The sequence below is a fragment of the Stegodyphus dumicola genome, chromosome X2 (genome assembly GCF_044657685.1).
Source record: "Stegodyphus dumicola isolate Sdum_Otavi_A_Nest chromosome X2, ASM4465768v1".
Classification (NCBI taxonomy): Eukaryota; Metazoa; Arthropoda; class Arachnida; order Araneae; family Eresidae; genus Stegodyphus; species Stegodyphus dumicola.
Genome location: NC_140781.1, coordinates 131,706,004 through 131,730,978, shown reverse-complemented (window position 1 = coordinate 131,730,978; position 24,975 = coordinate 131,706,004). Strand labels below are relative to the sequence as shown.

General features: G+C 34.1%; 1 protein-coding gene across 5 annotated transcripts; it reads right to left on the bottom strand.

Moving 5' to 3' along the window:
* Positions 1 to 381: 381 nt before the first annotated feature.
* Positions 382 to 22,997, bottom strand: LOC118203132 (reactive oxygen species modulator 1). Of its 5 annotated transcripts, XM_035375383.2 has the most exons (4): positions 22,839 to 22,981; positions 15,679 to 15,886; positions 8,100 to 8,237; positions 382 to 1,209 (listed from the first exon to the last, which is right to left on the bottom strand). In XM_035375383.2, exons 3-4 carry the CDS (start codon positions 8,228 to 8,230, stop codon positions 1,101 to 1,103), a joined length of 240 nt encoding a protein of 79 aa, XP_035231274.1. In that variant the 5' UTR covers positions 8,231 to 8,237; positions 15,679 to 15,886; positions 22,839 to 22,981; the 3' UTR covers positions 382 to 1,100. The 5 variants fall into 5 exon arrangements, with proteins under 5 accessions (XP_035231274.1, XP_035231273.1, XP_085664966.1 ...); XM_035375382.2 differs by lacking the exon at positions 15,679 to 15,886 and having other exon boundaries at positions 22,839 to 22,997; XM_085808840.1 differs by lacking the exon at positions 15,679 to 15,886 and having other exon boundaries at positions 8,100 to 8,259; positions 22,839 to 22,972.
* Positions 22,998 to 24,975: the final 1,978 nt, after the last annotated feature.

Sequence of the window (24,975 nt, the reverse complement as noted above, 5' to 3'; positions counted from 1 at the left end):
TTATTTCTTTTGTTTTACAGAAATTTGTTCTCTGGATTATTTCATTTTAGATTCATGTTCGACCACTTCTATTTATATTTGAATGATCCTTGTATAAAAAACAAAGTTTCTGCAATTCATATATAACACAGGCCCACCAGTAGTCAAGCGGTAAAGTCGCTGAACACTGGTAGTTCAGTCCAAGGATAAAATTCCACAAATGGATTGGCTGCTTGAGCGTTTCGTGGTTTTCCCGATGTGTAATGTGTGTATAAGCCAGTTTCCCTTAGAATGTCTTCCATGAAGGGATCCTTTCCCTTAGGCATATTAGCCCTTGAAGCTTTGCCATAATCACATAAACCAACCAAACAATATATAAAAGAATATTTATACAAATACAAATAAAGAATAAATTTATAATTTATTTAACTATTTTACAGCTAAAGTCAAGGGGAAAGAATCCTTTCATTCAATGTAAAATAAAAACAATGTTAAGAAAAAATTATTCAATTTAAACATATACATTTCTAGAAATGTTAATGAGAATTTAATACCATGGAGAGAAAACTTTATGTTGTTTGACAGTTTAATGCACTTTTAATACAAATATATTTTCTACAAAAAAATTTAATTTTTTTTTTTTAATTTATAAAATCAATCATTGTCTGTACACAGTACTTTCATATAAAAAAGAATACACATCTCTGAAAACGACTTATCAACTTTAGTGACATCGAAAGTGAAACTTACAACCTTATTCCAAGGATATTTTAGTGTTGTTATATAATAGGATATTGTTCACTAATTCATACTCGTTACTCCTGTGGCAATACATATTTTTTTTTTAAATTTTTCATCATAAATGAGTAATTTTGCATAATTATTAATTACGTTTAACTTCATGCTTGAATAGTTTTAGTTTCAGCATACATTAATAACTCATCTCACTTTCCATAATGCAGCTATAATGGCACATTTCAGGTGAATGACACAAAATACCATACTTCTTCCAAATGCGTAACAAAATGCTTTCTTCATCGAAAAAAAACTGGAAACTAAAGATGCATCACTGCAATGCAGCCTTAAAATTAATGTAAAAAACTGCTTTTGTATATGGTTAACTAACAACGAATTCCTGTTCCTATAGCCATGAATGTTCCAAATGTCCCACCTCCTTGAACCATCATTTTCCCTACACTCTGGATGAGTTCACGTCCTCTAATTCCATACCTAAAGAATTTATTAGATTATTAATAATAGCAAGGAAGCAATAATAATTATATTTGTAGAAAAACACAAATTTCTAATGCATTATCTTTACTTGATAGACACTATTATCATCATCATTCAGAGCACAAATGAACAAAGGCACAGATAAATAGAATTACTTCAATCTTTTTTGTAATTCTAAACTTTTGAAAATTTACTTTCATCATCAAATAAATACAATATGAGTTATTCTGACTAAAAACATAAGTAAAAAGTTTTAAAACTTATTTTACAAATGCCGTATGAGCTTATAAAAATGCAAATAACTATTTAGTAAGACAGTAATTAGTTCTCACTGGTTAATGGACAGTATTAAGACCAAATTTCTAGGCCAAGAAACTTATTAAACTAGGAAGAAAAATCCATAACGAAAACGATAGCAAAATACACTCATGTCCAAAATTATGTTTACATGCATAAATTCACGGATTTCTCAGAGACTATGACTTATAATTTAATGAATTTTCGTGGAATCATACATAACATGATGACACATAAATGCAAAAGAAAAAATTGAAGATCACCTCATATAATATAAAATTGTAGCATGAAACAATAAAAATGGTAATAAAGTGTGACAAAGAGAGTTAAGAAAAAAAAAAGGAATGATTCAGAAACAGAATTAAGTCTTACGAATTTAATATGGAATATGATCTCCCCTGACTTGTACACACATATCACAACGTGTTTTAAGGCTGGAAATAACGTTGTTAACCACAGTTTGGGAATTAATCTCCACTCTTCCAGCAATGCCGTCTTCAGAGCATTTACATCTCTAGGAGGAGAATGTATACGTGCAATTGCTCTTCCAAGGTAGTCCCATAAGTTCTCTATCGGGTTAAGGTCAGGAGAGTTTGGTGGCCAAGGTATTCGCTTAATGTCTTCACTTTCAAGGAATTCATCAACGAGGTTTGCTCGATGTGGACGGGCATTATCATCCATAAATAAAAAGTCAGGTCCATATGCACCCCTGAAAAGTCTTACATAAGGATCTAAGACCTCATCCCGATATATCTGGCCTGTCACAGATCCGCTGCTGAACACGTGTAGGGGCGTACGTCCATCGATCATTATTCCACCCCATACCATCACACCTCCACTACCGAAACGGTCACGTTCCACAATGTTCGAGGGATCATTTCGTGTTCCTGACTTCCTCCAGATGTAAACACGTTTAGAATCACCAGTTAAACTAAACCGCGACTCATCAGTAAAGAGAACATGGGACCATTAATGTTCAGTCCAGTTTTGATGTTCTTTACACCAATTAAAGCGATCCCTCTTGTTCTGTGAAGACAGTAAAACACATACCCTTGGCTTTCTGGCATAAAGGCCTTTTTCATTAAGCGTTCTGTATATTGTTTGCCGTGATGCAACAGTTCCAGTGGCGGCTGCAAGCTCTGAGCTTAACTGGCGAGCAGTAGCCTTTCTGTTATGACGGGCAGTTAATGCCAGATACCGATCTTCAGAAGCAGTTGTCATTCGTTTCCGACCTTGTCCAGGCATCCTTAGAACACTTCCATCATTTTGAAACTGTTTCCATAGCTTAGAGACTGTCTGTCTTGAAATATTCAGACGTGGCTGTTTCCATGATTGACTGCCCTGCTTCTAAACGGCCGATAATTCGCCACTTTACAGATTCTTCCAAATGGTACTTCAAAGCCATAACAAACCGCTTTGAGTCCCTACACACTGAAATCAAACGCTATGTTGCAGAAATTCACTCAAATATTCAGTTTGCGCAAAGTGCTTGATTCACCTTTGGATGACGTAACGCCTAGATTTGCATATCACAAACCGTTTGATTACTTTTGATTGGATAATGCTAATTAGGCTTGGTTTTCACACATTCCCTGCAAATACGGATCACATTGATTCGATATTTCATTGAATATCATCATTTTTGGGTATGTAAAGATAATTTTGGACATGAGTGTAGTTCCTGCAAGAATGTATCAACTGTGCAAAATTAAAAAAGGAGGGGAAAAAGTGTTCATAATTGTTTAATTTCCAATCAGTGTATTCAGTCATGCTTTCTGTTTGAAACTCTTAAAATTTTTTTCATTAATATGGCAATGAATTACAGGTCCTGCTTCTGTTTATTTGCTTATTATATGCTGTAATGTTATATATTCAGAATTTCTAATTTTACAAAAAAATATGACAATAGTTGCAAATTTTATTTCTACGTGCCAGCAGTGGCTATTGCTAATTCAATAAGTACTCAATTACGTTACATGAAAAAATATTTGGCACTTATATACTTTACTAATGACCCTTTCTGATAAAATAAAACTGTCACCACAGAGCACAATTTAATGCCAGTAATGGCATCATAAAATGCACAGTCCATCATACCAATACACTGAAAGATTGCAGAGTAAAACAAAATGTGAAAAAATACCACAAAATCACACGACTGCTTAAATTTAAAAAATTAAGGGAATTTATAGGGAGCTGACTTCACATAAAATATGACTATTTTGTTGTTAATTTTAAATACTATTAGGGGCTTGGGCTATTGAAATAATTATCAAAAGTTTTAATGATTTTTGTCTGTTTTTTCACACTCTATATCCACATCTTGTATCTGTTGGCTAAATACAAAGCAACCTATTTCTTCCAAATTTTTGTACAAGTTGATATTTATTTATTTTTTCATGTGCTATATCCATAACTTGTATTTGTTTAATGTCTAACTAAATAAAAAGCAATCATTAACACGTTCCCTGCCAGACTGTTTTTTGAAGACTTCCCGTTCAGGCTGCGTGGGGCGTATGCGCCCCAAGCTTTACATTTGTATTATTTTGTTTCTGGCGTACGCCTTACAATAATTAAAATAGCACAAATATCATAATTATCAAGGAAAGGTTGTATAGTTTAACATGCATAACACAACAAACCAATAAATTTATTTTTCTAGGAATTAGTTTAACAAATACCTGGCTGAACATTACTATGCCAAGCAAGTTGCATTCTCACATATAATTTTTTTTATCGTACGTATATCAGTTTTAAATATAACATTTTAGTTACATTCAAGTTTGTATGCAATTACAAAGGGATGTTACGATGAACTTTATTAAACCATGGCAAACATAAGTGTGGTTTCACAGAACTATCGCAGAATGTCGCAACTTTTACAGTACAGTTTCTTGCCAATTGGGAACCCAAATTTTTAACATTTCTTTCGTAACAAATTTTACAGGGCCTTCTTATCAAATTAAACTGGCCTTCCTCGTCGTCAGAATCATCACTAGAAAAACTGTTGCTGTGTGATGCCATATCTGCTTATAAGGAGTAATTATTGTAAAATTTGAAAAAGGTCTGAAGAAGAAAAGGCGGGAAAAATTGCAACCATTTTTAAATGCAAAATATCCGAATTTATAACACTGAAATAATATGTACATACCGTATTTCCTTCATCTAACACACTGAAGAAACACACTGAACTATAAATCAATCCCAGCTTCAGTGAAGCAGTAAGTAGTGTATCAACGACACGTGAATAAATGACTGATCGAAATACGAGGAATGCAGTTGAAACAAGTTAGGGAGAAAACAAATTGCCCATCACGCCATGTGGGGTGTATACGCCCCACGATTAAATGAGGGCATCTGCAGTAGTATTAAGATGCCCATAATTGACTGCATAATGAATTTTTAAAAAATTCTTCATTTTACAATGATAATAACAAATGGCTTGAATGGAAATTTTAGAGTGGGGTGTATACGCCCTATGCGGCAGAGAACGTGTTAACTCAAACTTCTACTAGAATGATAGGCACAAGTTTGGCAGGATCTGCACTATCTTCCATGTTTCTTGGCTAAGTGTCAGATATTTCAACACAAAATGCTCATAACAAAAATTTGACTATGCTTTACTGCAAATTATACTAATTTAGCAAATGAAGGCCATTAATTTTTATTTTAACAGGGTTCATAGCCACATTTTAGTTAAAAAAATAAGCACCTATAAGCACTTTTCAAGCACATTTTAAGAAAAAAAAATAAGCACCTATCTAATTACATTATACACAACTGCATAACTTCAAAAATTAGACTCGTAATTTAAAATATGAGAAATGCAGTATTTATTAAGAGAGAATAAGCATGGGGGGACAAGAGAATAAGCATGGGCAGAGAAAGGGGGAACCTCAACCATGGAAAATAATTACTTTTTTTTAATTTTAAATAATAGTTCAATTTACAGAACTACTTTACAATAAGAGAAAAAAAAACTATGCACAACTAAACTATATTTACAAGATTTAATGATGAAATTTCAGTTCAAAATAGAGGAAATAAATAATAATAAGGCATATTTATTCTATTCGCTTGGAACTTAATAATAAATGCAATTTATTTTTCCACTCATATTGATATTTAACTAATTTAAATCTAAATTCTGAACATTTTCTAAATTTTCATCGTATATCAGTTTTCCCTTAACAGATATTGCAAGCAAAGTAATTTAAGTAAAAAAAAAGAGGAACATTTCTGAAATCAGAAATTTGCTTCATGCAGTCATCCTTTAACAGTAAAAGCTTAACTACCCGCATACTTGAAAATTGGAGAATATTCGGACAGTCGAGCGTAACTTGAAAAAGAGGAGCGGAGGGGGGGGGGAATAGATTGTAACCGTTCTTTAGATTTTTCCGTTAAATAAATGCTTTTGACATTTCAATATGTATCATATAAAAACAAACCAACGGAACAGAAAAATATTCTGCTTAGCAAGCACAGTAAAACTCTTTTAAGTGTTCATAAACAAATCTCGGACCGAACATCAAAATTAATTATCTCTGCAAAATATCGCAAACGTTATTGCGCAATATGTACGCCGTAATTCTTCCCTACATGATATTACGCAATCGGATATTGGGAGAATAAAGAACTAAATCAAGGAAAAGAAAGAGACTTGGTGTTTTTCATTCTAATTTTCAACAGACTACGTTAAATTTCCGGAATAGAATCATTCTTCGCTTGGGTTGGTAGACCGCAAAACTTTTAGTCTTATTTAATCCAAATTGGAAAGTGACAGACAAAAAAAAAAAAAAAAAAAAAAAAAGTCCGTTGCTTGTTTTGCAACGAACTGCAACAGTTTCAATATTCGTGATTTTGCGGAGAAAGGGGAGAACCTCCCAACCTTCGTACTGTATAATGTATTGGCCAAAAAAATGAAATTATTTTGACTATTCGATTACTTTCCCTTTATTTATGTATTCCGAATATTATTAATTAGAAAGCTAAATCTGTGTTAAAACACAACCATTTTGGGAAGTTTACTATACTTCAGCAGTTACTGCAACTATGTTATTATAAACATTCATACATATGCTCATAATATAAGCATAACGATCATAATATCATAATAAAATCGAATATGAACTGACCAAGCGGAACGAGAATGCAAATTATTAAGATCTTGATAGAAATTCAAACGTGTGTAGTATTTGGGTAGGAGGAAAAGAATGCCAAATGTACCGGAATTTTCTAGTGCTTTCGCAATTCTTTGACCAACAGAACGACGGGCACCTGTCTGTACTCTCTGCGCACACCAGAGGTTATGTTAATGCAGAGAAAGGGGGAAAAGCTATTTCCGGGAGTATGATTCACAATCTGACATTCCATATTAGGAAGAAAAGTTGTTTATTTAGTTTTGGCTTTGGTACAGGGAAAAATTGCGCGTTCATTTAAGAAAAAGCACTAAAAGCAAAAAATAAGCACTACAAACAAAAAAATAAGGGCTTTAAAGAAAAAGTAAGCACCTATAAGGGCCTTTATATTTTATTTTCAAATATAAGGACTTATAAGCACTTATAAGGACCGCTACGAACCCTGTTTAAAAATTTTATTTAAAAAAAGAAAAAAATATTAGTCAGACTGCACATAAAATTTCTGCTATAAAAAAGGGGCTGTCTCTGATAACATAGTAAGTATAAACCACAGCTTTAGCAATGAATTCTGCTGATTGATATTCGAATGGCACCAGGCCAAAGTTGGATGCTGTGGGCCCAAATTACTCCCTCAAAGGAAAAGAGGAGATTCGTTACTCAGCCATGATGATTCCAAACCCCATTCTTCAGACTGGATATTACACAATGAGAGAATTACCTCAAGTTTTGAAATAATACCTACTCAAAATGGACAACATGTACAACAAACCAAAAGACTGAATTTATAAGTCTTTAACCTTTACAAACATTGACTGAAATTAATTAATAAGTACTCTACATTTACAATAATTGACTGAGATGTCCATGTTACAGTTAAGGAATACATCACTTTTGGCTTGTAATATCTACAAGGAAAAAGTGGGAAGATGTTCCATCCATTATTATTCGTTTTAGAATTGGGTTTTATTTTGTAGGCAACCATACTAGTGAGACATATCTTAATATAGAGAAAAAATTTTGCAAGTAACTTGTGATAATAAGAATGTGTACGCCTTCTAAGTTAGTAAAAGTGTTTTATTATAAAATAAAATATTTAGTTTATGACTATAAGAATCTTCTGTGTTAGTTCCCTTGAGAAGTTTACAGTACGTTTATTTATTAAAAGTTTACAAATCCTTTCATAAAACTATGAATAGTCCTGTATTCATTCAAATAAATATTGGCTTGAGGCCAAAGGGATGATAATTAACTGTAAAACATTGCAATTTTCAATGTTAGAGTGGCTTTAAGCTTCAGATGAAGAGGGTGAAAATTAAAATGAGAGTGGAAAGAATGAGACTTTTTTTATAACTATGAAAATTAAAACATTTTGCAATCGCTATGGTTCTTTCAAATCACTGCAAAGGAAGATACAAGGATCAAACAATGAAGTAATAAGATTAAATGCCATACCTTAGAGCAGAAAATCCTCCAAACAAAGCACCAGAAGCTAAGCCCACACAGAAGCCAATTCCAAAGCCTACTTTAATTCGATCAAAACAACTGGGACCTTGAGTGTAAGAGCCAGGAGTTGGTACAGGCATGGTTTCTCTGGAATAATTAACAAAATTATCTAATATGGATTAGACTGGATTGTTTAGTTAGAGTAAAAAAAAATTAACAAAACTGAATTTAATACAGTAAAAGTAATGTTCACATGAAAACAAATGTTCCTTGAAGTAGTCACTTAAGAGTGTTGCATATCGATATTCATTGTTACCGGTTTTAGAATTGTGTTTTTTTTTGGGGGGGGTATTTAAAAATGCCTTAGAATGAAATAAAATATTTAGTTTATGAACTATAAGAATAATCTGTGTTACTTCTCTTAAGGGGTTACAATAAATTAATTGGTGTCCACAATAGAAATTGGAGGACCTAAAAAATAAGTGCGGTACAATTTGAATTTAAATAATAAATATTTATGCTTTTAGTTTCTCAAAAGCTTTGATATTTTATTATGGATGCTTTAAAGTTACAACTTGAAACTTTACATGCAGCATGTACAAATATGGCAAAGGCTACAGCTGAAGAAATTGTGAAAATGAATGTTTCCAGATTTTGCAAACTGATTTTAAAATTACATAGCAAGTTCCAGCACTTAGAAAGTACTCAAACATGCAATTTCTGGATTATCACTAGATGAAAGAATTGAAAAACAAGAAAAGGAGTATGTTAAGGATTTCTGTGAAGCTGAAAATTAGAAAACTGTACTTTTCTTTTAAATTGAAAATTTTGAAAAAAATTTTGATGATGCATAAATTCAGTTGCCATGTAACCAAACGCATCAGTTTCCAAAATTCGAAATTCTGAGATTTAATGGAGATATTTAATCCCTTTTGGGATTTTGGAGTCAGTTTTCCAGAATTCATGAAGATGAAGATGAAGAGATGCTGGCTGAAAATAAGTTTTAATGTTTGATTCAAACAATTACACCTGGGTCTCGAGCTTCTAGTTTAATAGAGAGTTCCCTCTTACAGCTCATCACAATTACCCCAAGGGAATTGCATTACTGAAAGAAAGACTTGGCAAAGAAGATTTGTTAGTACACGTGGATGTTCATGAATTACAATGGTAATGGAAAATGCCCCAAGCGGTAGGAAATGTACAAGTTTGATTACTTTATACCATCAACTCGAATCAAATTTAAGAGCTATAGGTATGTTAAGAGAATCTAAAGAAAGGTTCGCAGATTTTTTCCTCCTCTTGTCAAATCTTATCTTCCTGAAGAGGTTTTAGAGATCTTTGAAAAGATGCAGAGTGTCCAACATTCCTAATGGTAACAAGATTGATGAAAACAGTCAATAACCCCTAAGAAGCTCATGAAATTTTTAAGGCAGGAAGTTAATGGCGAGGAAATGATAAATTTGGCTCTATCAGCTTTCGGAACACAAGGTCGATTCTTCAAGAAATAATATCCCTTCTGCTTTAGCTCTTATTTCGCCCATGCATGAAAAGGCTAAAAGTATTTTTCATGATCATCTACATTTTAAAGCTTTCATGATGACTCTAGATGTTGCTTAGTTTGTCTTAAGCTAGAACACATTGCAAAAGCATGTAGAAGGTGAATAGCATGAGGACGATGACATTATGATCTGCTTTATCCGAATTAGAAGAAAGGGTCTAATGAATCCACTTTTCAATCAAGTTCTACACAAAGCAAGCAGACTGCATTGTTTACAGGAGAATTCTCTTTATGGGAAATCTATCTAAAGATAGTCTTGATTTAAGTTTGACATAAAGGAAGCCAAGTTGCAGTACGAGCTTTGATGGATGATGGCTTAAATCAATCATACATCAAACAGGATTTAATAAAGGAACTGAAACTTTCTCTTATGGGTACAGAAGTACCAATAGCAATATTGAATTATTGCTGATTTATTGCAATAAGCACACCAGCTTAGCTGAAGTACTGCCTTTTTACGGTGCTTGGCTTTACTTGAATCATGACAGTGTGAAGATCCGTGAGGACTGCGGTAAGGAGGTGGAGGAAAGAAGGGATAACTGCTCCTTACCATGACAGTATTTGCAGCAACAAGGTCATAGCAGGCAGTAAATCTTGAATCTGAATACAGAAGTGCTGTCACTTATTTGGTAATAGAACTATTCCTAGCTTCAAAAACAAAAGGTAAGATGTTACAGTAAAAAGTGCAGATGAAAGTTTTCCATGAAAATTCCCTTTTTGGATCAACCATACCTGCCAACCTCTAAAGATAAAATTTCAGAAGATTTCTCCCCCAAATTCAGAAGAGTTCTCCAAAATTCAGAAGAACACGAAGAATTAATATCATGCTTTGATATTAAAAAAATAACAATTTATACAAATAGAAAAAAGAAAATTGTACTTACATTAGTAAATCTCAATTAAGTAGTAACTAAAAAATTTATTAGGAAACATAAAACAAGAACTTAATGTTACACAAAAAAATTATTGCAATGAATTTAGAGTGCATTTTTTAGCTTTAGCCAAAAATTCTTTGGAAAATTTCCTGTCATAACAATTAGTTTCCTCATAACATTTAGCAATTAAAATGTTTTCTAGAGTTTTTGGCAAAATTGAAGAACAAAACATAGTTTTGTTTTTCTTCACAACACTGAAGACTCTCTCACACTCAGCATTACTGTGTGGAATTACGAGAATAGCACATAAAACTCTTGCTAGTCTATCATATTTTAATGTTCCATCAGCTCTTTTTATTCTTTTTAAGGTACCAACGAGGACATCAAGTCTATCTTCTCCAGAACTGGCAAACTGTGCAGCAGAAAATTGGTTCTGTAGTTCATCTAAAGCATCATTATGGCATTCATTTTCTTTAATTGTTTACAAAAATGGAAATTTATCAATAAAAAAAAGAATCTTTTCAAAAGATGAATTTTTCAATTTGTTTCAAATTTGCCACTTCAGCATTTAAAAGAACTTCATTTTGCAAAGGAAACTTCCTTACAATGTAATCACAGGCTGAGGAAAAGTACTTTCTAACACATTGAAAAAACTCTTTTTTCTGATGATCTTTCAAAGAATTTACAAGTTCCTTGGTTTGATTTCCAATTATAAGATCATTGTCATCCTTTTGATTTGCCAAACTATTATAGGCAACACGAATCAACACACTGTTTTTTACAACGGACAGTTTTACAAACTTAGTATAAAGATCTTTCAAAAGATCATTAAGAATTTGGATAAGCAAGGGAGATTTTGGCGAAGCTGATTGTAGAAGGGTATTTACACTTTCAAAAATCTTAATGGTCCTTAACACATAACTACAATATGCTTTGTTCAAATCCAAAGAAAGAAGATAGAAAATCCTTTCCTCCCGGCTAATAGAAGACTGTTTCTTCTTCCCTTCAACTTCTTTAACAATGTTGACCTTTGAGGAGACTTCCAAGCATTTTCTTTTTAAAGGGTTTGATTCTGTGTGTTGGCTTTTCCCTTTTAAAGCATTTTGATTAGAAGCAAAGTTGGTTTTCGGAATCTTATATGCCGACAAGTTTGATGGGATCTGTAGTTTCGTTTTGGTCTCTTCGTGGAAATATTTTAGCAATGCATCCCACTGTTCAATAAACCTTCTTAGCGCTCTGCCTAAGGATAACCATCTCGTGCATACATGTTTCAGAATTTTTCTCATTTCACCAGAGCACAGGTCTTGGAAATTCTTTAGGTTTTCTTTCCTTTTTACACTTTTTTCCAGATAGAAAAACACATCAATCAGAAGCTGGTCAATATTTAATGGTAAAGCAGCTGCAGCTTTTTCTGCTGCCAAATTAATTAAGTGGCATGGGCATCTAATAACAATTAATTCATTTTGTTCTTTTTTGAGGAAAGAGGCTACACCCTTTTTGTCACCCACCATGACATGAGCATTATCTGCACCAAATGAAATGCAGTTTGATATTGGGATGTTAAGTTGTTTCAACTCATTAATTACCAAGGAGGCAATATTTTCCCCCGTAGCGTCTCCATTTAACAATGGAAGATGCAAAAGATGAGTTTTCATTTCATTAGAAACATCACAGAAATATGTGACAACGATAGGGTAATGCTTCCAATCGCTGTCATTGCTGCCATCGATTGACACCGAAAATGCTGAATTCTGGAGTGCAGCTATCGTTTTACTTTGTGCATCGGAAGCAATTTCGTTCACAATAGAAGATGTTTTCGTGCGAGCACAAGCATATTTCTGGGCAATCTTAGAGTCGGGAAACATCTGTCTGAAAAGTTGACCGGCGTGATCGGCAGCTCTTAGCTGCACGTTGTGTTCGATGAGGAATGCAGTAAAGAAACACTCTGCCAAAATGACATCGGCTTCCGAATTTGTAAAAAAATCATCCACTTTCTTTGACATTGTCGAAGCCGAAGCATTAACTTCATGCTTTTTAGACTTAACATGCTTCACAATGTCGCTTCTTCCATCGTGACTTATTATGAAGTCACACACGCACACGTTGCAAAATGCATAGTTATTTCCTTTAAAGGATTCTTTAATTGTTGGAAATTCGGCTTTGTAGGCAGGCCGAAAATATTGAGAATACAGTTTTTTTTAACTCATTTCGTAATGACGTATTAAGAAAATTCGTAGCACGTGCAAACAAAAAAAAACAGAATGCAACAATCCACGCTAAAAAAATAATCTGCCGCCCACAAAGAAAAGAGTGGGAGAAAGAAGTTCAGCGCATTGGATTGGCTGGTTAAGCGGCGAGTTGGGAGAAACTGCAGGTTACTGGATTCGAAGTAGTCGGTAATTGGCGGTAAAACGCGATGCAATTGGCGAAAAATTCTAAAATTTTGACAAAAATCACTAAAAACACTTGAAAACGGAAAAAAATCGTAAGAAATGGATTACGATAGTAAAATTGTAAAAACAAACGCATTTTCGTAAAAATTACGAAAAATTTGTAAAAGTTGAAAGGTATGATCAACCCAAAATTTGCACCACATTACCTAGAATTCATACCAGTCTTCTGATTTCAGAACTCGTGAAAAAACACAGATGTTTGAGTTAATACACCACTAATACCAGTTCACATTGGCACTGATATTTTAGGGAATATTTTAACTGGCCAAATCCAGGGATTATTCTAGGTCTCAGAAAGAAAAGAAGAGTAGTTAACAGCATCACATTCTGCCTAAAAAATTGAAAGACATGGGAGTTGGAAACTTCGAGCCTTCATGATATGGAACAGAAAAGCAACATGGGGCTAGAATTTTAATACATTTCAAGGAAAGTGTTAACAGAGACATTCATCATCATGATCAATATACTTAGATATTGGGATATCCTCCTCTCCATGCTAACTATGACATAGCTGAAACAAAACTGCGATCTGTTACATAACAGTTAAGAAGAGAAGATATCTTTGACAAATATCATGAAATTTTTTTACAGTGGGAGAAAGAAGCCATAATAGAAGTAGTAGAACCATCTGGATGTACTGTTCATTATTTACCTCATACACTAGTAATCAAGTTATTAAGGACAACCACAAAGATCCACTCTGTGTTTGATGCCTCCGTAAAGTTGCTGGCTGTGCTTGCTTAAATGTTTCAGTATAAGGCATAGTCTTAAATAGCTGGCTCCTCAACTACTGAACAGATTCCGATTGCATACTGTAGGAGTACCAGCAGTTATCAAACAAGCTTTCCTACAGCTTACTGTACAACCAGGTGATCGAGATGTACTTCGATTTTTATGGTGGCTATTGTAAAATTAAAAGAATATATAACAACAACCCTTTTCTTGGAACTATTTTGCATCATTTCAATTTAGAAAATATCAAACAGAAGAAGAGTTAAAATTTACCACAGAGAAGCTAAAAGCAAGTTTTCAGGTTAACAACTTAGTTACAAGTAGATGATGAGCAGAAGTTGAACCTACAAATATAATGAAAAAGCAATATTTTAATTTATGTTTCTGGTTTCAAACAGGAATTCAAGATGGGAATCAAAATGTACTTGGCCTTAATTGGAATACTACCTCTGATGAACTGAGCTGTGCTTTCCCTTACTAGAGTGAAATTACAAGACTGAATTATGAAAAGAAATTTTCTTTCTGCAATCAACAGCATGTACAATCCCATAGTTTTACATGTCCAGCAGTATTGTTCCCAAAGCTATTCTTACAAGCCTGGGATGGGAAAACTTAGTTGGTTAAGTCACCTATCACTTGTTAAACATCTATTCCCCAGCAAATATTGTCAGGACGAAGTGAAGCTGCAACACTGCATAACTTTTCTGATGCATCTGCAAATACCTACGCTTGTTGTGCATTCTTGTGAGGAGGAAGCTGTAGTATTACTCTATTTAGTACTTGCAAAGTTTTGTTTAACCCTGAAGAGATCTACTGTACCAAGAATAGAACTTCTCCTAGAAGCAGTTGCGTACAGTTAGCAAAGTCAATTTTGAAAGATATAAATTTACCTTTAAAAACATATCTTTGGGCAGATTCTACGGTAGTATTGCCATGGATACTTAACAGGAAGAAATTCAAGAACTGACTGACGTCAGCTGCTGGAGACATCTAAAATTGTATTGACTGTCTCAAGTATTTAAGGACCTGAAAAATTTAGAAACCTGAAACTATTAAGCATGATTGTTTGGTTAATTAGATTTTGTGACTACCTAAGAAAAGATGAGCCAAATGTTTCTATACCTATAATCAGTGATGAAATAGAAAGGGACGAAACTTTACTTATCAAGCTGATTCAGAGGAAATAGTTAGTAGAAGAAATACAAAGATTCAATAACATTCTATGAATATGAAGGACAGTTACGGATGCAAACCTGGCTCATCTGGAGACGGCACTGATGATTTTAAGTGTCCTGTAGTTCTACCTCTTTATCCAATTACTCGATGTTTATTTGAATATATGCACAGGCCATCAAGTAATGTTGGACTAAAAACAATCGGTACTTTTCCATTTCGCCGGCGCAAATCTCGCCAAGCAGACTTTGTTGGCGACAACATACAGTATACACATAAAAAATGTTAACAAATGTTACTTTTAAGAATTTTTTATTTTGAAGGCACATAAACATTTTAATATGCTTTATATTTTTGTAAAAAGCCAATAAATAAAGACAATAAATTTGTAAAAAGACATTAATTTAAGAATTTACTATGCTATCATGGTTCAACATCCTGATTCGCCGGTTCGTATCACATGACCCCAGGTGATCTCATCTCACGTAAACTACGCTACAAAAATATAATTCTCTCAGTAATTATCTACATTAATTTCAAGTTAAATCTTAATTTGGAATACAAGTTTAAATGCAAGAATTATTTCAATTTGTACAAATAGCTTAGCCAGAAATTATGTAAAACTTCGCCTTCGAGCGAGCGGTGTAATTGCATTCTAATTGACTTAATTACCGCAAATGGTCATAGGGCATACAATTTAATTATCTTTGTAACTATTATGTCAGTATTGAAAGAAACAATCAATCTGGTAAGAAATGGCTGCGACTTGTTTTGAAAATGAGGCATGAAAAGGTTACCAGCAAAGATATTCTGTTTGGCATCAGTTGTACCATTATTGGTGACTTTATCGTTTATGCCAGCAAAACAGAAAAGTACCAAACAATCTTATCACAGCTGAAGGAAAGGTTTTGGACATCTTTGTGGGTGCAGCATGGTTGTATCTGGTGCGATTCCATGTAGAAGACATTGGACTGAAGCAAGTTACACAAGCATCCCCACTTCCACCTGAAAGACATTAAAAGCTCTTCAAACAATACACTGGAATACGATTTAAGATGGATTTATCACAGTTACCCCTTCAGGGTGTTAGCTGGAAGCTCAGGGCCCAGATTATGCCCTCAAAAGAAAGGAGGAGATTCATTACTCAGTCGTGATGATTCAAAACTGCATCCTTCAGTCAACATTATAGTGATATAATTACTTCAAGTCCTGAAATAATATGCACTCGAAGTGGATGCCAAATAAAACAATCCAGAAGACTGAATTTATGTGTACTCTACCTTTATGAACCTTGACTAAAATGTCTGTTAGATTAGTTTTTAAGGAATACACCCATTTTGTCCTGTAATATCTAGATGTAAGACAAAATGTGAGAGGATGTTGCATATCAATATCCATTGTTATCAGTTTTAGAATTGGTTTTCTATATTGTATTTACCCATATTGATGAGATGTGTTTTAAAATAGAGAAAATGTTTTATGTGTAACTTGTAGTACTATCTAAACCTTCTAAGTTAATAAAGTGTCTTAGTGTGAAGTAAACTATTTAGTTCATGACTATAACATTCTTCTGTGTTACTTTTCTTGAGTTAAAATACACTCATGTCCATAAATTAAGGATAATTCAGAGTCACGCGGAAATCGAACTCTAAAATAAATATATCACCTGTAAAATCACTACACACATCTTCAAGAATCACATGCAAATTTCAGGAAGTAACCAGATGACACTGATGGTACGTCACAATGACGAGAGTGTAAGAGAGTGATACATAAGGAATACAGGCAAAGAAGTAAAATTGTTTGCAGGCGCTTTATAAGCATTTCAGTGCAATAACCAAATAGTTATGACACAAAGGACGGATTTGGATGATTTTTTACGTGGTAGAATTATCGGCCGTCTGGAATGTGGGCGTACCCAACTGGAAGTATCAGACGAACTTGGAATTGCCCAGAGTGTTATCTCCAGGCTTTGGCAATGATTCCAAGATGATGGTAATGTGAGTAAACATTACAGCATAGGTCGCTCCAGAATTACAATGCTGAATGAGGACTGCTATTTGGCAGTTACTGCCAAAAGAAACAGGCGGAGCACAGCCTCAGACCTGTCTCGTCAGCTCTCTTCAGCCACTGGTACGACAATTTCAAGGCAGACCGTGTACAGACGCTTAGGGCAGATTGGTCTATACGCTCGTAGACCTGTCAGATGCGTTCCACCTACTGCAACTCACTGTCGCCTGCGGTTAGCCTAGAGTAGAGAGCATGCATTGTGGACACCGCAACAGTGGGCTTGTGTGATGTTTTCCGACGAGTCCAGGTTTAGCTTGCAGTCTGATTCTCACCGGACTTTCATATGGAGAGTTCCAGGTACCTGTTACCACCAAGAAAACATCATTGAACGACACCGTTACGGTGGTGCAGGAGTGCTCGTTTGGGGTGGAATTATTCTGGGTTCTAAAACTGACCTGCATTTTTAAATTGGAACCATGACAAGCCAAATCTATCGGGACGTCATTTTGGAACAACATGTATGTTTGTTTTGGGGCGCCATGGGCACACAATTTGTGTTTATGGATGATAACACTCGTCCTCACCGTGCAAACATTGTAAGCAAATGCCTTCAATCGGAAGATATCACTCGTATGGATTGGCCAGCATTCTCACCGGACTTGAATCCAGTAGAGCACGTGTGGGACATGCTTGGCCGACGAGTTGCAATCCGTCAACCTCCTCCTACATGCCTACCGGCACTTAGGGGAGCATTGCTTTTTGAGTGGTGTAATATTCCCAAGATCAGATCGATAATTTGATACTCAGCACGCCTAGTCGTTGTACAGACTGTATTGAATCGTCTGTGAGACGTACAATGTATTAACAATCATACCAACCATGTAATATTGGTTGGTTGATCTTTACAATATGGTAACTGGTAGTTTGGCGACATTTTGGAGGCGATAAAGGTTACTACCTGGCACTTTGGTAATAATGTGAGCAGTACTCAGTTCCGATTACGCATTATTTTGTGTGAGGGAAATGAGAGATCATGGGATATGTCATGTGATATTAATGGACGAATTACGGTTCTTTAATCGGAAAAGGGGGGAAATCGGGAAAAAATCTGGAAATTTTGTATTTGGCTTTATTCTGTGTTGTGTGAAACAGTGTTCATGAATTTTTGGATCCCATGGCCGTAACTAAAGTGAATTCGAAATGGGTATTTATGTATGTATTAATTTAATGTATGTGCTCATTTATATTTTAAGTAGTGTTTTTGAATTTAATTATATTTTAATTAAATGATAGTTATTTTGTGAATTTTATGTTTGTAGGAATTTGGTATACGTTTTAGTTGAAGTAAACGTGCATGGAAATAATTTAAATATCTGACACTAAGTATTTGTAATGGTTGCGGTATGAATTCGTTGGTGACGTGTATAATGTAATAGATGATTTAGAGGTAAAAGTTTTTGGATATTTTATTTATTTTATATGTGGAAATGTTCATATTTGAAAAGGGTAAATACTTTTTCGCGATCAGGTAATTTTATATATGTTCTTTTTACCGGGTTTAAAGATTGAGAAAATTGTCATGTATTTTCGTGAAATTTTTCTAATTTATGAGAAAAAAGCAGTGTACATGGATATAGTGAAGAGTGTGCGCAATGCCATTTTTGTGCAATTCTGGGATGTTTTTTTAAGTAAAAATAAGTCGCCGTGTACATGGTTTATGTGTATGTGTTATTTTGAAAAACGCGTAAGGAGTATGGTATTGTGCACTTTTTCCCAATTTTGCAGTGAATATTTGTCATGATTAAGAAGTTTTGTTAGATAAAATTTCTAGCATAAGTGTAATTCGGCTAGTAGATTGTTGGAAGAAGTGTTCAGTAGATAAAAAGAAAAGAAACATGTCTTTACTTCGTGAAGACAAAATGGCGGCGGGAAAAAAAAATAGAGGGTTGCTGTAGGAGAGTTGGTCGCAAAATTTTCGACAAAAAAACGCCAAGTTACCATAATGTAAAGATCAACCTATTGGTTTTTTGTAAATAGGTTTGTTTTTGTAATTTGCTCCAGGGAGAAAAAAATCGCTAATTTTTTTAATAATATCAAACGTATAGCATCTTTTTCTGCTTTTTACCTTTTGTTTAATAAATAAGCTTTACAAATAAGTCAAATTTGTTTTGCTTCTAACTCTTCCTTTGCCTGACTTTGCATTATCCTTAATTTATGGACATGAGTGTAGATAGGTTAGTATGTTGATTAAATCTTATTGGTATGTTAATGTTGAATTGATGTAATAAGTATATTTAAATATATGTAAATGCTTTTGTAAAATTTTATTAAGAAATGTTGCAATGTGACAGTTATTATATAATTTTCTATTTAAACCTACTTTATCTCTGTATACATACAAACAAACTTCTGTAAAGAAAGTAAGATCTAAGATTTAACAAACTAAGATGACTATATATTTATTGATCTGATCAACATAAGTAACTTAAATGAATTAACAAAAAAGGAAAATCAGGGATCTATGAGAATAATATGCAGATATCAGCTTAGTTATTAGCACAATAAACTTAATTCTCGCACTAATTTCAAATGCAAAGGCTCCATTCATTCTAAGGACAAAAATACTATACACATAAACACAAAAAGTGCTATTACAGATGACAAATAAATTTGTCATGCCTGGTCTCCTAATGCATTAGTTTTCAGTACATTGTACAAGTATCACACATTATACAAGTACACATATAAATTTACAAGTATTCGAGTTTCAATACATGAAGGAATTTCTAGGAATAAATTACTTATATTCATCTTATGTATGTGAAAGAGAACAAAAGCAATACACAATCACCACATTCAGTTTACAAGGAATTAATTAGGGTCAAATTAGCAGCTGTAATTGCTCTATTCTATCACTCACTGCTGGGCCTTAAATTCTGAAATCTGCCTGAAATTTAGCAAACTTACCTCTTTCACAGCAAAGTCGCTCAAAATGCCTATGCATTCAGACATCAGAGGTCACCTGAATGCCCGCATCCATTTTCTACCTGCTGCTGTCACCCCATCACTTTAGTACACGGCTCTTTGGTTCCTGGAGTCGTTGAATCACAACTCACTCATTCTTTTGAAGCAACTAAAAGTAGCTATCTTATTTGCATGAGCCTTTCCTCTCCTTTGTTTAGCATCAATGTTTAGCTACTGAAACTCAGATTTGCAGTCCCGTCCTACAGGGAAACTGCACATAGTGGGTGAAACCACAGAAAGATCTCCAACAGAGAAGTAATTGCTTCACTTAAATAGGTCACTGTTAACACTGTAGCATTCTACTTGACATGGGGAAAGAAAATCCATTCCAAAAAAAATTCATATATGCAAGCATTTTAGATGCTTGAGAGAAACAGATTTTGGCCTCTACCAATGCAAAAGAGTTAAATATTAGACTATGCATAACAAAGCATAAAAAGCTGTATTAAAATTTATGGGTACAACCAATATTTTGGATATTCACAAACAGTCACCCTGTGCTGCCAGAGGATGATGTTACCATGTCTGCTGTATGCACAGAAATGTGGGAAGCAGTTCACATGACAGTGGTATCCCTGCAAAAAACGTGATACCATGTACCAAACAAGAGCAACCAAATACTAGACTTATGCAAAGAAGCCTATGCAGGTCTACTATCAGATGAGAATTCACTATGATAAGGTGTACTGTCTACCTCTGTTAAACTGACTCCTGCTATGCTTTAACACATAGATAAGAAAACTCCAGAGTCGTAGCTAGGGCTTTCAGTGCCCAGGGACAACTGAAGATTTTGTGCCCCCTACTGCTTGCCAAGGATTGAAAACATTTAATTCTAAAATGTTGTAACATCAGTTTGGTGCCCCTTAGATTTTGCGCCCGGGGACAGATGCCCCCCTTGCCCCCTCTAGCTATGCCCCTGGAAAACTCAATTCATTCGGAGGGGAAAGGCAGTCAGTTTTACTGACCTGCATCAGTTTATTTCATGCTTAGATAAAAAAATGTTGTAATTTCTCAATTTGTAAGTATGCATGGCACACAAACAACTTTTACAACAGCTTTGTACTTTTGGGTTGCATAAAAGGGCCAAAACTGCTTCCAGTAAATAATTTAAAAGGAAATAAATCTTAAAAAACATTCCTTTCTTTCCTAAAATGGGAATATCTTTCCTGACATGCTTCCAAAAAAGGTAATGGTAAGTGGACAGTGTTAAATCTTGTACAAGTGTCTGATTAAACTAATAAGATGAAGCCTTCTTGACATTTTTTCTTCTAAAAAATAAATACAGAAACTCATTAGATGTCAAGCCATGTTTAAGAATGAAGTTGTCATCTTTTTCTGCAGGTCTCAAATTCTAGTTAATGACAAACAGCATCAAACTTCCCATAAAAACTTTTCATTATTTTGCAGTTTTTACATATTTTTGTTTCTTTCACAATAAAGATTAAATATTTGAACATTAAAATTTGTTTGCTGGTAGTGAAACATTTTTGAGCACATAATCTCTGGGTATACTTCTGTATGAAATAAAGCCCCATGCTGATGAAGAGGTTTCGTTAACAAAGCATCAGTGGCTGAATGACTGTCAGAAAAAAATTCAGTTTTCTTGTAACAACTACAAACTTCTTAAACTTGTGCAAGCATATTCAATTTAGATGAGTGGAACAGCAGTATTATATTTACTTTAGTATATGTTAAAAATATACTGTAATAAAATCCTGGTTTTCAGTTGAAGCAGTAAGACTTCACATAAACAGTTACCAACAAAAACAAACTTACTCGCTTTTAATTACTACTGAAGCTGTAATAATTTTATTACAATACTGAGATACAAAATGTAGTACAACACTAAAACTATAATTAACCTACTGTGATGATTTTTAATCATTACTGGTAATAAAATTTAAAGTATTAAATTACTTTACTTTCTGACACGATTAGTGCATTAAATTGTCCATAACACTGAATTGGACTAGATTACATGATTTTGGGTAAGCACGCCAAAGCTATCTGCTTCAAGACATGTCTTTGAGGACAACTTCCTAAATGAAACTGGCCATCACTTGCATTACAATGGTAAAAAACATGAAAGCTTAATGCAGATAACCAATTCAATCATTAGGAACAGAAACCAAGGCAAACTACCAGTATTTCACAGCTTCAACCCCTAGTGGGCTCACCATTATTGATGTTTTCTTTAATTTTCCTTTTATATTAAAGGTACTAAGCTTATGGAATGGCAATTACCATCGGTGTTCTCTCACAACTTGGTCCAAGCACACCCTGATACAGCGGCCTATGACACTGATTTTCCAAGGGTGTCATAATCTTAAATTCTTCTCACAAGCGACAAATGATCTGATCGACTATGGTATAGAAAATGATCGAATCGGGCCTGGTTTACATCAATTTCACATAAACACAAGCGTACATTAATTTTTATAAGCTTCTATACCCATAACGGCTTGCAGCGAAGCTTAGAGTGGCTACTATATGCCGCACTGCTTTCCATGAAAGACTTTCTAGGAGCAAAATATCTCCTTTCCCATTATACACATCAGTATAAGAGGAAATAATTTTTAACTAAACATAAATAACAGAATAGTGTATCCAGCGCACTTCGCCAGGAATCAAATTTGTTAACCAGGAAAACACTCATTCAAAAAAACGCAGCTAAATTGAAATACAATCCTAATACATTTTTTTATAACAGAAATAATACATTAAAAATACAAACGGAAAATTAGGAGTAAATAACTAAGTTTTTAAAAATAATTCAACATGAACTGTAATCATAAAAGGAATTCAGTTACACAAATTGATCAGTGTTATTTTTAATTACTGAATTAAATAGAACTCACAGTTTATCAATAGTAATATTGTAATTTCAATTTATTAAAATTTATGATTAAAATGAGAAACTTACAAATTTTTCACTGTATTTACTTATGAGAAGAATAACAAACTCATCACCACGACCCCACAGTAAAAGTACAAAATTCGTTGTTCGCAGAAAGATCTTCACGAAGGGAAAAGGTGAAGAACAGTGGGGAAGAAATAGGAAGAGTTACGATATTTTCTGTGTTGTGGGGAGTATTTTTACTTCCTCCACAGAAAACGCAACTCGCGACTAAATTTGGCGATTTATCAGGTCTTGGCGAAATTGTGTGGCTAGCGCATGCGCAGACATGGACGAACGATCGTGATGATATGTCTTATTTACTAGCGATCGCCGATATTTCGTAATGGCGGCTTATCTGTAATTGTGCATCTGTCACACATAATTACTGAAGCAGCAAACTTCATATGGTATTAGTGGGGGTATTAAATACAGAAAAATGGCGGTTCATTTTTCAACAGGGTGTACTTATGGTGCTTTTTTTTATGGCTTGACTATTTACTTTTTTATGGCTATGGTGTTACTAGCACTGCATATGGTTAGCGTGGTCGCATTATAATAAAGATATATATTAAGTATATACGGGAAAAAAATCTCCTTCAGCTGAGCATGAGCTTATATGATATGATAGCAATGTATGTAGAAGTGCTTTTTTTTCGGCTTATGGAATGCTCATGTCTCAGCACCTGTGTTATCTCTCACCACCATCTTTCCTGAACATTTTTGGGATTTAGTAAACCAGGATATTTAATAATGATTATATTTGGTTGAAAATGAACAATAAAATAATAATAATTTTTTCCTAATTTAATAATGACTATTCTTAGTTTACCCTATATAGTTCAGTATTAATAACTCTGTAACTATAACGTATATATTTACCTATTAAATAATTCTGTTAAGATAGAGGGTCTGAGATCACCGAGGCAAGCGGCAGCACGATCGGTGCGCTCCGTGGAGGGGTGCAAAGGTGTTTCCTTTCCTCTTGGTGGTTGTCGATTGAATTTCCTTGAGAAATGGTTTTTTTTTCTACAACGCCTGTATCGTTCCAGTGGGTTTCGACTCCGATGTTGACGAGAGTGGGGCAGCGGACAGTGTGGGGATGTGCTCCAGGGGCCTGGAATTTTGGGATAAGTACTTTTCTTTCATCTGGACTGGATCAAGTTTCTATAGGTGGGTGCCTTTGGGTCAGTAGATCTTGGTTTTTCATCAGTTTGAGGCGTTGAAAAGTGCTTGAAATTGCCGTTGCTTGTGGCTTCCTTTGTGTGTCAACTCCAAACAGACGCCAACGTTATCAGTTCACGTCTGTCAACACTTACAAAGCCCTTAAGGAATCTCGAGAGAGGGAAAATTTGGGGATGAGAGGGAAAATTTGGGCATCGCGCTATTTCCCTCTCGGATCTTCTGGATTCTCTTTTCTTTTTAGATCGCTTGAATATAGTTTCGCCTTTAAATAATATTATACCTCACCGATTTTTTCTCATACTGTTCTTTGCTATCTGTTAAATGTCCATATGTAAGGGATGGTTTATTCTTCACCGCCTTAAATGAATTCTTAGAACTATGAGCTTATATAAATAACAGTGTGCCTCATTGTGTTATACTAACATTAATTAACTAGTAATAAATTATGATAGTAAAATAATTATTAATCTTGTAATAAATTATGATAGTTAAATTAATAAATACTGTTTAATTTGTGTTTTTAATACATATACTAAGTAATTTACACACACACACACATATATACATATATATATATATATATATATATTTTTTTTTTTTTTTTTTTTTTTTTTTGGTGTGTGCGGTTGTGGTCTTGCATTGTATATGGTTCTATGTTGTTAGTATGCTGCTGTTTTTTTGAAAAATGTATGAAAATGTTGAGAATGAAAGTAGCATAAGTTACTTTGATTAAATTAATATATACTTTTGTTTGATGACCTTTGTTGATATCTCAGGATGCAAGCATACATATTACTTTATATTCCATGCTAAATACCTTAATACGAAGCATTTTAACACCGTCAATATTTGTTTTTTCCCCAGTAACACATCTATTCACCATTACCAAACACACTCACTACACACACACACACCTGTGAGACACTATTTATTGTAAATGAAGACAGTTTTAACTACACTTTTAACTACACTCATGGAC

What these genes read in the sequence shown, in the direction of transcription:
- LOC118203132 (XM_035375382.2), bottom strand. Translation starts at nt 8,230, where the DNA reads ATGCCTGTACCAACTCCTGGCTCTTACACTCAAGGTCCCAGTTGTTTT. An exon ending in GGAGGATTTTCTGCTCTAAG is followed by an intron (nt 1,210 to 8,099) that starts GTATGGCATTTA and finishes TAAATTCTTTAG; the next exon opens with GTATGGAATTAGAGGACGTG.